General features: G+C 41.3%; 1 protein-coding gene across 1 annotated transcript; it reads left to right on the top strand.

Moving 5' to 3' along the window:
- The first annotated feature begins 453 nt into the window (after positions 1–453).
- Positions 454–11,951, top strand: pnoca (prepronociceptin a). The gene is made up of 2 exons (XM_056279209.1): positions 454–576; positions 11,313–11,951. The coding sequence occupies exons 1-2, from the start codon at positions 454–456 to the stop codon at positions 11,949–11,951; spliced, it is 762 nt and encodes a 253-aa protein (XP_056135184.1).
- The last annotated feature ends 1,251 nt before the right edge of the window (positions 11,952–13,202 follow it).

The following is a 13,202-nucleotide window of genomic DNA, read 5'->3' as shown; positions in this document are numbered from 1 at the left end:
CTGCTATGATCACAAACAAGAAAGGGGGAGGAGTAGGCTAACACGTGGTCTATGTGAGGAGAAATAACCAGGATATATCAGCAAATATCCCCCTCTTGTCAAGCCCCACACAAAACTCAGTTATTCCCTGGTTCATTCATACATGTAAGGCTGGGTTCTCATCTGTGTCCCTCCGTCAGCATGATCAAGCATTTGCTAAATAATATAGCATTAATGGAAGTCAAACACATACAAATCTCAGTGCTGACTTCAAATTTTGGAATTTTGCATCAAAATTCTGGAGCGATGTCGGCAGGAAAAACTGTCAACTTCTGTTTCTGGAGCATTGACATGTACGTAAATCCCAAAAACACAATTACTCACACAAGGAGGGCCTTCAATCAGTGGATATTTGATTTTTTTTGTATGAACCTTTTCGTTTCTCCTCCCTTGTGTTATTTTGGCAGTGGTACCATGAAGACCTCTCTCCTGGCTCTGTTGCTGCTTTGTCTGTCTGTTCCTGGACACTGTGACTGTCAGGGAGACTGTTTTTCCTGCAGCCAGATCCTACCCCAACAAGTCAGCTTCAACACCATGGTAAGGCTCCTGCAGCGCCACATGACCTTTGGAGGCTTTGTACCTAGTCGCGTCATATAAATCTCCAAGCAACCATGGCAGGTGCCATTGTGGAGGGCTAATTAAAATATGAATTTTCCGCCAAAAAAATAATGTCCAATTACATTACAAATGGGCCAGAGATACAAATTGTGAATATACAGTTTATGATACTTTTAGCTAAAACAGAACAGATTCAGGTTTGATGACAAATGTTTAATTTCAAATTTATGTTACAGTGACACTGTAAACTATTAGTCTCGTCTCCTTCCTGTCTATCAAACCCTGTTTTAGAGCATTTTAAACTTGAGGCTGATGAGTGTCATCAGCCTAGGTAATCTTAATAAATGCTATCTATTTTCTGTGGGCTGACTTTAAGAATAGAAGACGCTGATGTCAGCATTAACAACATGCCAATGTGAGGTTCTGTGCAAATTAGACATGTTAATTTCCACATCAGTGCAACATGATTTATTTTCAACATTTTACAGTCCATTGACAGCAGAGGAGATGCCGGGGAAAGTATTTATACCTTCCTCCCCATCCCCCTCTACTGCCTTATCTTCGCCATCCTCCATCACCCTCCCCATATGTGACTCACCAAATTACCCTTGTGGCATCGGAGTTTTAATTTGTGCTGGCTAATTGATTCCTGAGGACAGATGTGTGAGTGTTTCATTTGTCAGTATTTTATGTCTGGTGATCTCTTCACTGTTGTTTTTGTCCTTGTGCCCACTGGATTTCAACATTTCAGGCAGTTAGCTGTTGCTGTCTTCTAGAGTGATTTAAAATGCATTTGGAGGTGGAGGGGTGAGGACGATTGAACAGGACACTTGGTTCATTTGGGAATCAAAAATGTTCTTACTTACTGCCTGTCTGCGACTGTCCTTGATTGCCTTTAGCATCAGGTCTATCTATCTATATCTATCTATCCATCTATCTATCTAATCCAGTTAGTCAAGTAAATTCTCTATGAGACAGTACAAGCCTGCATGCCATAAGCAATCGTCAGCTGATTGACAGCTGATGATTGCTTATGGCATGAAAGAGGCTTGTACTGTCTCATAAAGAATTTCCTTGACTAACTGGATTATTTTGCTCCTTATTTGTTGAGCACTTCCCCTACCGTTGAGTGTTTCTTTTAACAAAGTTATATATATATATATATATATATATATATATATATATATATATATATATATATATATATAGTATAATCCAGTGAGTCAAGTAAATTCTTTATGAGACAGTATTAGCCTGTTTCATACCATAAGCAAGCAGATAATTGCTTATGGCATGAAACAGGCTTGTACTGTCTCATAAAGAATTTACTTGACTCACTGGATTGTATCTATACTGCTTAGTGAGTACTCCAGGCAGCAGAAGACAGAGTGGGGAGGAATAAGAAAAGGAGGTATCATGGAAGACTAAGCCCCTCCATAGGATGTACTAGGCTGAAGACAGAAGATGTGGCTGATATCGAGAAATCCTATCAGTGGCTAGAAAAGGCTGGACTAAAGAACAGCACAGAGGCTCTGATCATAGCAGCACAAGAACAGGCACGTGACACCAGATCGGTTGAGACAGAGGTCTACCACACCAGACAAGACCCAAGATGCAGGCTGTGTAAAGACACCCTGAGATAGTCCAGCACTTCGTAGCAAGGTGTAAAATGCAAGCTGGGAAAGCGTGCACTGAAAGGCATAACCAAGTGGCTGGGATAGTGTACAGGAACATCTGCATGGAATACAAACTGGAAGTCCCCAAGTCCAAATGGGAGACACCGCCAAAGGTGGTTGAGAATGGCAGAGCAACGATCCTGTGGGACTTCAAGTTCTGACAAGCAGGTGCTGGCTACCCAACCAGACATTGTGGTTGTCGACAAGGAACAGAAGACAGCAGTAGTGATCGATGTAGCAATCCCCAGCCACAGCAACATCAGGAAGAAAGAACATGAGAAGCTAGAGAAATACCAAGGGCTGAAGGAAGAACTAGATTGGATGTGGAATGTGAAATCCACAGTAATCCCAGTGGTAATTGGAGCACTAGGGGCTGTGACCCCCAAACTGGGAAAGTGGCTCGAGCAGATTCCAGGAACAACATCTGAGGTCTCTGTCCATAAAAGTGCAGTCTTAGGAACAGCTAAGATACTCTGCAGGACCTTTCAGGCCTCTGGTAGTGAACCCCAGCTTAAGGAAGACACACCACCCAAAAAAGGGTGAGAGGGAGATTTTCTATGTGTATGTGTGTGTATTTTTATATGAGGCAGCTGATGGTTACTTCACTTCTGAACCTGCATCCATAGCCACTCTTTGTAATGATCTGACTGAGGGGGTTCAGGCATCTGCAGAACAGCAGCAGAGATAGTGCATCACCTGGGTATATGCCACATTTGATGGTTACCTGTGTGATTGTCTTTGAGTTAAGGGTATCTGTGAATTGCAAAGTAATACCAAGCAAGTGTGTAACAAAGCAACATAGACCACTGATCTACCAAATAAAGGCAAGAAAGAAATTCAGAGTACAAAAACCAGCAGTACGGGAGATTCAATGGCAGAAGCTGAAGGAGGATCCTTGTAGATAAACCTTTAGGATGAAGGTAAGAGAGCTGTTGGGAGATAGATTGCCACTGGAATGTGACAGAACAGCAGAAGGACTAATGAAAGCATGCAGGTAAATGCTAGGAGAATTTCCAGGAAGAAAAAAATAAGGGAGAGGAAAGTTGGTGGTGGGAGGAAGAAGTGCACTGCAAAAAGAAGAAACAATTAGTCAACGCCAAACTGGCCATAAATGAGAATGAGCAAAACAAGAAAGACTACAGGGAAACTAAGAAAAAGTAAGAGCGGTAGCAATAACAAGGGCAAGAACATACAAGGAGCTGTACAAAAGAAGGAGAGAAGGATATATATATAGAATAGACAGAGAGACAGAGCAAACAAGGATGTTGAACAAGTAAAACTGGTCAAGGACACTGATAGAAGAGTACTGTCAAAAGATAAGCATATTTTACAGAGATGGAGGGATTATTTCAATTACCTAATGAATGAAGAGAATAACAGCGAAAGCAGGATAGATGAACCACCAAGTAACAAAGAGGGCGTGGGAGAGATTTCAAGGGATGAGTTGATAAAAACATTGCAACAAATGAAAAATGAAAAAACTGTGGGACCGGACAATATACCAGCAGAAGTTTGGAAATACTTAGGCAATAGTGGCATAGAGTTCCTGACTAGACTCCTCAACAACATAATACAGAGTGGGGAAAATGTCAGATGAGTGGAGAAAGAGCATATTGGTACCAGTTTACAAGAATAAAGGTGATGCTCAAAGCTGAAATGACTACAGAGGGATAGAATTGATGGGCCATACAATGAAGTTATGGGAGAGAATTGAAGTGAGACTTAGGAAGGAAGTGACTATAGAGAAAAAACAATTTGGGTTCATGCCTGGAAGTAGTACCACAGATGCGATATTTGCTCTCAGGAGCTTAGCTGAAAAATACATTGAAGGAGAGAAAGAATTGCACTGTGTATTTATTGATTTGGAGAAGGCATATGGTACAATACTGAGAGAAGAGTTGTCTTATTGCCTAAGAGCAAAGGGAGTGGCAGAAAATTACATTAGCATAATTCAGGGACATGTACAGGGACTGTAAGACCGTTGTTCAATGTGCAGTGGGAATAACAACTGAGACTGAGGTAAAGGTCGGACTGCATCAAGGATCGCCGTTGAGCCCTTTCTTGTTTGTGATACTAATGGACAGCCTCACAGAACATCTTAAGAAAGAGCCACCCTGGAACATGTTTGCTGATGACATCGCGCTGGCAAACAAAGACAAGAAAAGGTTGGAGAGGGCTTCCCTACAGACACAATTGGCTGTGTCTGCGGGTGGGAAGCCAGATGTGGGTATGTGTCCTGGTTGCTGCACTAGCGCCTCCTCCGGTTGGTCGGGGCACCTGTTCAATGGGGAGGGGGAACTGGGGGGAATAGCGTGATCCTCCCATGCACAACATCCCCCTGGTGAAATTCCTCACTGTCAGGTGAAAAGAAGCGGCTGGCGACATGTGACACATGTATTGGAGGAGGCATGTTGAAGTCTGCAGCCCTCCCCGGATTGACAGGAGGGGTGGAGCAGCGACCTGGATGGCTCAGAAGAGTGGGGTAATTGGCCGGAACAATTAATTAGAAAAAGGGGGAAAATAAAAAATAATAAAAGAAAAGAACAGGTTGGAGACATCTTGAAAATTGGAGAGACACACTAGAGATCAGAGGACTAAAGATCAACAGAAAAAAGACTGAGTACCTGTGTATAAATAAGAAGGTAGAAATTCCAGGATTGACCTTAGGAGGTGAAGATGTCCCAGAGGTTAATGAATTCAAGTACTTAGGTTCAACAATACAGCCAGAAGGTGGTGGTGAGAAGGAAGTCAAGAAAAGGACACAATCTGGGTGGAATTTGTGGAGTACTTCATGACAAAATGCCATTGAGGGTAAAGGGTAAGGTATACAAATCAGTAGTCAGGCCTGCCCTGCTCTGAAATATGGAAGCGGCGACAACAACAGAGAGGCTAGAAATCTACATTACAAGTAGCAAAGATGAACATGCAGCGTTGGTCCTTGGAGTGACTAGAAAAGACCGGATGAGAAATGAAGAAATGAGAGCCACGATCAAGATCAAAAGAATGAATGAGAAATTGAAAGAGATAAGATTGAGATGGTTTGGGCATTTACAGAGAGGAGACTTAGACTATGTGTGAAATAAAGTATTATACATGGAAATAGCTGGTAAAAGAAAAAGGAAGACAAAGGAAAAGATGGAGTGACCAGATAGATGAAGACATGAGGAGGGGTGGACTGTGGGAGAGGGATGCATCAGACAGAAAGCTATGGAGGGCAAAATTCCCTGTGGCGACCCCTGAGAAACAGGGAACATGCCAAAAGAAGAAGACATATTTAAATATATATATAGCGTTTTTTTTTTCTTCCCGGAAACCATCAATGGTGTTAATAAAAGTGCTCAACAAATGAGGAGCGGAATAATATTATTATATTAATTAATAATAATTAATATTCATATATATATATATATATATATATATATATATATATATATATATATATTTAAATATATAATCCAGTTGTCTCATAAAGAGTTTACTTGACTAACTGGATTATTTTGCTCCTTATTTGTTGAGCACTTTCCCTACCGTTGAGTGTTTCTTTTAACAGTTATTTAAATATACACTCACTGGCCACTTTATTAGGTACACCTTGCTAGTACTGGATTGGACCCCTTTTTGCCTTCAGAACTGCCTTAATCCTTCGTAGCATAGATTCAACAAGGTACTGGAAACATTCCTCAGAGAGTTTGGTCCATATTGACATGATAGCATCACGCAGTTGCTGCAGATTTGTCGGCTGCACATCCATGATGCGAATCTCCCGGTCCACCACATCCCAAAGGTGCTCTATTGGATTGAGATCTGGTGACTGTGGAGGCCATTTGAGTACAGTGAACTCATTGTCATGTTCAAGAAACCAGTCTGAGATGATTCAAGCTTTATGACATGGCGCGTTATCCTGCTGGAAGTAGCCATCAGAAGATGGGAACACTGTGGTCATAAAGGGATGGACATGGTCAGCAACAATACTCGGGTAGGCTGTGGCGTTGACACGATGCTCAATTGGTACTAAGGGGCCCAAAGTGTGCCAAGAAAATATCCCCCACACCATTACACCACCACCACCAGCCTGAACCGTTGATACAAGGCAGGATGGATCCATGCTTTCATGTTGTTGACGCCAAATTCTGACCCTACCATCCGAATGTCGCAGCAGAAATCGAGACTCATCAGACCAGGCAACGTTTTTCCAATCTTCTATTGTCCAATTTTGGTGAGCCTGTGCGAATTGTAGCCTCAGTTTCCTGTTCTTAGCTGACAGGAGTGGCACCCAGTGTGGTCTTCTGCTGCTGTAGCCCATCTGCCTCAAGGTTCGACGTGTTGTGCGTTCAGAGATGCTCTTCTGCATACCTCGGTTGTAATGAGTGGTTATTTGAGTTACTGTTGCCTTTCTATCAGCTCGAACCAGTCTGGCCATTCTCCTCTGACCTCTGGCATCAACAAGGCATTTTCGCCCACAGAACTGCCACTCACTGGATATTTTCTCTTTTTCGGACCATTCTCTGTAAACCCTAGAGATGGTTGTGCGTGAAAATCCCAGTAGATCAGCAGTTTCTGATATACTCAGACCAGCCCGTCTGGCACCAACAACCATGCCACGTTCAAAGTCACTTAAATCACCTTTCTTCCCCATTCTGATGCTCGGTTTGAACTGCAGCAGATCGTCTTGACCATGTCTACATGCCTAAATGCATTGAGTTGCTGCCATGTGATTGGCTGATTAGAAATTTGCGTTAACGAGCAGTTGGACAGGTGTGCCTAATAAAGTGGCCGGTGAGTGTATATGTGCATGTGTGTGTGTGTGTGTGTGTGTGTGTGTGTGTGTACTTGGTCTTTGGCATACAAGGATACGTTTAACCACAACGACCTGCTTTAAGCCAGCTGCTGTGTTGTATAGAAGTGTAAATTTAATCAGAATCAGAATCAAATGGGATTGTGAAATGGGAATAGGTGTGGTTTGATGTCCGGCAGTGAAAATCTGTATGATGCTACTTAGCATTCTGGTAGTACTTAAATCAAGTCAAATCAATTTTATTTGTATAGGCCAATATCACAAGTTACAAATTTGCCTCAGTGGGCTTTACAGCAATACAACATCCTGTCCTTAGACACTAGCATTGGATAAAGAACAGCTCCCTAAAAAAATTTTTTTTTAAATTAATAAGGAGAAAAAGTAAACCTCAGGGAGAGCAACCAAGGAGGGATCTCTCTCCCAAGACAGGCAGATGTACAATGGTTGTTGTGTGTACAAAAAAACCCCACAATTTACAGAATACAACATTGCAAGAGGATAACAATTATAATAGCATTATAAGGTATATGAAGAATATGATGAGAAGGATGCCAATCAGTGTCCAGATGCCATCGGAACAGCCTAGGACCTGAGCCACATGACCACCGTCACCATATAGACCTGGCAGCCAGACTACACATGCAGACAGGAGAGACTCACATCCCACCATTCACATACATGGGGGAAGAGACAAGAAAAAACATTAGTCACACATCAGAGTGAGAAAATATACAACATTGAAACAGGATAACAAAATTATATGGATTTATAAGATATATGAAAAATGCGATGAGGAGGATGCCAAGCAGTGTTCAGGTGGCGGCCACCATCACCATGGAGACCTGGGAGGAGGACACTACACATGCACACGGGAGAGACTCACATCACATCATTCACCTACACATGAGAAGAAAAAGAAGACATAATTTAGAGAGAGAAAAGACATATGAGAGAAGAGAACAGTTTGCAATAGTCAAATAATCTGTACTCTATAATCTCTTCAGCAGAAAAGTGCTTAGTAAACTAATTGAGAAAGAGACCAACCTGCCATGTGGTAAAGGTCATGAAGTACTCAATTTAAAGGAAACTAATTGTAGGTTAAGGCAAAAAGATGAGATTAAGTTTGGACTTAAAAGAGTCAACAGACTGATTGTCTGATGGCAGCAGACATGTTATTCCACAAGAATGTAGCCTGATAGGAAAAGGCCCTGCCATCAGCTGACTAACCTTGGGTATACACAGGAACCCTGTATTTGGAGAGTGGAGGGCTTGAGATGGAATGCACGGTCTAAGGAGATCAGACAGGTATGATGGTGCTAGCCCATTTAGGATTTTATAAGTCAGCAGAGCACCGTGAAGTCTGATCTCACATGGATAGGAAGCCAATGAAGTGATGCAAGAATTCGTGGGATATGGTCAAATTTTCTAATTTTAGTTAGGATTCTATCTGCAGCATTTTGAACCATCTGAAGACTTTTAATACTAGCATGTGGCAGACCTGAAAACAGAGCATACTGTAATCAAGTCTGGATGAAATAGATGCATGTATTACAGTCTCTGTGTCAGCCATGAAAAGGAAAGATTGAGTTATAGCTATGTTACATAAGGGAAAGAAGGCAGTCTTGGTGATTTCTTTAATGTACTTATCAAACAAAAGGCTGGGATCAAATGTAACACCAAGATTTTTGGCTGCCACACTTTGTGAAATCACAGAGTTGTTGATTTTTATTTTTAAATTGGTGTCTGTGTCTAGCAGGGCCAAAAACCAGCATCTCAGTTTTATCCGAATTTAAAAGTAAGAAATGTAGTGACATCCTATTTTTTAAAGCAGCCAAGCAGGCATCTAAATTCGTCATTTGTGTACGATCATCAGCCTTTACTTATAGGCACATACAGCTGAGTATCATCTGCATAGCAATAGAAATTTATTTCCTGACTGAGTATGATTTGGCCAAGAGGTGAAATATAAAAAGAGAAAAGTAGAGGGCAGAGAACTGAGCCCTAAGGTATGCCATAATTAATGTCAGAGAATTTCAATGTAATATTATTATAGTAGATACACTATGTTCTTCCAGATAAGTGGGACTTATGCCAAGTGAGAGCTAAGCCAGAGACACCAAAATTACAATGTACTCTGTCTAATAGTGATCAATGGTGTCAAAGGCTACACTGAGGTCCAGCAGTAGAAGCAGAGAGATGGAGAGTCTATAGCAATTAGAAGATTCTTCACCACTCTGGTCAGCACAGTTTCAGTGGAGTGACAGGCCCTTAAAGCCAATTGAAAAGGTTCATATATGTCGTTCTCCTCAATATGGGTCAAATGTTGTTGATACACAGCTCTCTCTAGCACTTTAGAAAAGAATGGAAGATTAGAGACTGGTCGATAGTTATTGAGAGACCCTGGATTGAGGTGTAGTTTCTTAATTAGAGGTTTGACCACAGCTGTCTTAAAACTGTTGTGAACAACAGTGTCAGTAATAAGTGATACATTAACAATGTTTCTAGCATTGTAGGTCCCAGGAAAGGCCAGAGGTCTTTAAAAGGTTTTGCTGGTAAAAGGTCAAATAGGCAAGAAAATGTGTGTGTGTGTGTGTGTGTGTGTGTGTGTGTGTGTGTGTGTGTGTGTGTGTGTGTGTGTGAGAGAGAGAGAGAGAGAGAGAGAGAGAGAGAGAGAGAGAGAGAGAGAGAGAGAGAGAGAGAGAGAGAGAGAGAGAGAGAGAGAGAGTAAATCATAAAATAGTAACCAACACTTAGGTTGAGACCAGTTTGTAAAAATTAGTTTTTAGTTGCATAACGAGATATTAAATAACAAATTACATACAGTAGATAAATACACATTTTTATACACTCTCTACTTGTCTCAAATTCAAACTAAAAGCCCTTCTGATCACAAGCATCCTAACTTTAAGCCAGTGTTTGCAGGTTACATTTCCACCTAACAATACACTGGCTGATTGCCCTCAGTGATCAGCAAACCTTTAACTACAATGTTGGTGGTAACTAAATGGCCATATTACTGTTTGGTTGGAATGAAAACCTGTATACACAGGGCTTTCAATGGGAAATTATTTTAGACCGTTGCTTTAGATTTCCAGCTCCTCCTGTGTACGAGGAGTGACATTATGGATTATCTCTGTGATAAGAGTAGCTGCTGTATGAGACTGATATCAATGCTCCTTGAGCCTTCGCAAAATGCTCTGCTTAGCAAAGCAGACTATCAGTTTTCCACCACTACCTTCACTATTTATGAACCCCTTGTAATCGGGAACATTTAGATGATTGAAGAGATGATGCCGTGCACCATGAATTCAGTAGTAAGCCACGCAGCCAATATTTTTTCACTTAGGCTTTTACTATAGTGACATTTAACTGACTTATGATGTTTGAGCGGATAGTGATTTTATGTCCTGCTTTAATATCTTGGGAAATAAATATGAGTATGAGGCTTTTCTTTTAAAGAAAAGCAAAGAAACTCGCTGACCACTACACTACACTACACTACACTTTGGCATGCATTGTCTACACTGAGAGCAAAAAAAACAAAAAAACAAAACAAAACAAAATAAAACAAGAAAAAGACACTGAAGGCAAAAACATTAAAAAGCACTATTGTATGATTAGTTATACCCCAATTTACACAATCTATGCCTCTGTTGGCTTTTCCAAGCCTTCATCTCCTCTTTATCTTTATCTCCCCATCCTGACTGAGGTGGATTCAAGCAGTGAAATTAGTCAGGAATCATACATAGTTTCCCCCTGGAGTCAATTGTTCAGTCTATTTCATGTTGAGAGCAGCTGGTCCTTTGTACAAAGATGAGGCATTATACTCATTAGAACAAAAACACCCTCTTACACACACACACACACACACACACACACACACACACACACACACACACACACACACACACACACACACACACACAGCGAAGTCTTCAAGTTAAAAAAAATGCTAATGACAAACCGCATGTTTAATTTGCAAACCATGCATTTTCTGGTCCAGACCCAACTGATTATGATATGAGATTGTAAAATGATTGTGAACATAAAATGAAAGCAAATACTAAAATATTTGAAGTGGTAAAAGTTTTTGGTTAAAGGTCGTTGGCATACAGACTGAATTAGAATGCATTTTCAGCAGGTGATGTTTTCTAAAATGGTTATTTAGCTTTTCTGTGAATGAATTTTTCTCAAATGAAGTGTTATTGTACAAAGCCTGATAACATCTTTTGTCTCTCTATCAGGTGTGCCTCGTCGAGTGTGAGGCCAACGTCTCCCCAGCCCTTTCATGGGACCTCTGTACCAAGGCCTTGAGGCTCTTGCCGTTCTCCTCTATCTCCATAGTGGGTGCCACGCTGAAGAGATCCCAGGAGGAGGTGGAGGCCATGCTTCCAGAGGAGGGGGATGAGCAGGCAGAAAGAGATCTGTTACCATCCGTTGCCCTACAGAGGTTTGACCATGCCACCCGGGCCCTCGGGCTGAAGGAGCCAGGCCTGAGCATCAGGGGGAGCCAACTCAGCGCCACCTATAATGCCCACAATTCCCTCTCCTTGGAGGAAGAGCAAGAAGCGGAGGAGGAGGCAGGGCAGGAGGAGGGGGGTGATGACATAGCAGCAGCAAGAGGGCCCGATGAAGTGGGGCTGAGCATCTCCAAGCGGTTCGGCGGCTTCCTCAAAGGGAGGCACGGCTACAAGAAGCTGATTTCTCCTGGGCGGTCGTACCAAAAGAGGTACGGTGGCTTTATCGGTGTGCGGAAGTCAGCCCGCAAGTGGAACAATCAGAAACGCTTCAGTGAGTTCCTGAAGCAGTATCTGGGCATGAGCACTCGCGCCACCGAGTTCAACAGCGTGTCAGCGGACCTTACTCAGCAGAATGAAGTTTAGCAGATTGCACCTTTACCGCATAATGATGACCTTGAATTATACTCACTGATCTTATTTCATATTCAAGTCAGCACTTTGTCCAAACCGGCCTAATGCTCTAACCACACCACCACAAAAAAGGGTCTACTCTATTGTACAACAATTTACTTTCCACTCTGATAACATGGCATTAGGGTCAAAATCTAAGCCAGGAATGAGAATTTCAGCAAAATCTGGATATGTGATTTGCTATTTGAGACTCCTTTTGGAATAGCTCCAGAACACCAAAATAAAAAAAAATAAAAACTTGTTTTCTTCATTTTCTTCACAATATTATTAGATTACCATTATTAGATTAGAATATTATTATCGTACGCCTGTATGTGATGGGTGTTTTATAGTTCCCTCTTCCCACCTGAACCTTTTATTTTACATGTAAGCGATAAAGGCTTATATTTCATTTGATTATCACGGAATCATAACACCACTGCATTTTTTTTCATCTGGCAAATGTTAGCAGGAAGTGAATTGTCATGATTTGTGTTCTGATCCCAACTACTGTATCTCTCCCTTCTGTATTTCACTGTCTTCAAAATCATGTTGGGGGGGGGGGGGCAAAAACAAAAACAAAATGAAAACCTTCTATTGTGAGAGTCCTGGGACCAAATCTTGTCAGATCATGGGATCTCCCTTTAGTGGGATTTGTGGGATTAGATAGATTTAAATACCTTGTGTTTATGACATAGTAGCACCATACTCATTATTATGTTGCTGTTTTTAGGTTAAGTAGAAGAACACACTCTCTGTCATGCTGTAAACATTCGTTAGTGGAGTCTACCCAGTTCAACACAAACACACTGATTTAGCACTGTGCCAAAACACCTCCTGTTGGAAACAGGTTTTACCAACATACCTCCCTTTGTCCTGGTGCAAAATATCATGCTGAAGCCAAAAAAAACAACATCAACAAAAAAAAAAGAAAAATACAACAACAAAAACTACAATATTACATTCCAAAGGATCTGTCTGCAAAACTAATGTGGTGTCAGAAAAGTGACCATGGTCTATGTTTGGCTCTTGTGCACAGATGACAGCATAGCGTATGAGCAAACAAAACAAGTTTGTTCGTTTCCTTTAAACTGTTACAATGTGAATCAGTTTTGTTGCCCAGTATGATAATCTGTAAATAACATGTCAATAAAGATAGTTTACTATTTCCTTTGTGGCTTTTCATGCAGCAACTGATTCGTTGTCTTGAAGTGGTTTGTTCAC

The sequence above is a fragment of the Lampris incognitus genome, chromosome 4 (genome assembly GCF_029633865.1).
Source record: "Lampris incognitus isolate fLamInc1 chromosome 4, fLamInc1.hap2, whole genome shotgun sequence".
Taxonomy (NCBI): Eukaryota; Metazoa; Chordata; class Actinopteri; order Lampriformes; family Lampridae; genus Lampris; species Lampris incognitus.
The sequence above is the reverse complement of the archived record's forward strand: the minus strand, read 5'-3'. Positions and strand labels throughout refer to the sequence as shown.

Bases quoted from the DNA above. Each gene is read 5' to 3' on its own strand.
- pnoca (XM_056279209.1), top strand. From the start codon at position 454: ATGAAGACCTCTCTCCTGGCTCTGTTGCTGCTTTGTCTGTCTGTTCCT. The intron at 577-11,312 runs GTAAGGCTCCTG...TCTCTCTATCAG, and splicing joins AAGTCAGCTTCAACACCATG to GTGTGCCTCGTCGAGTGTGA.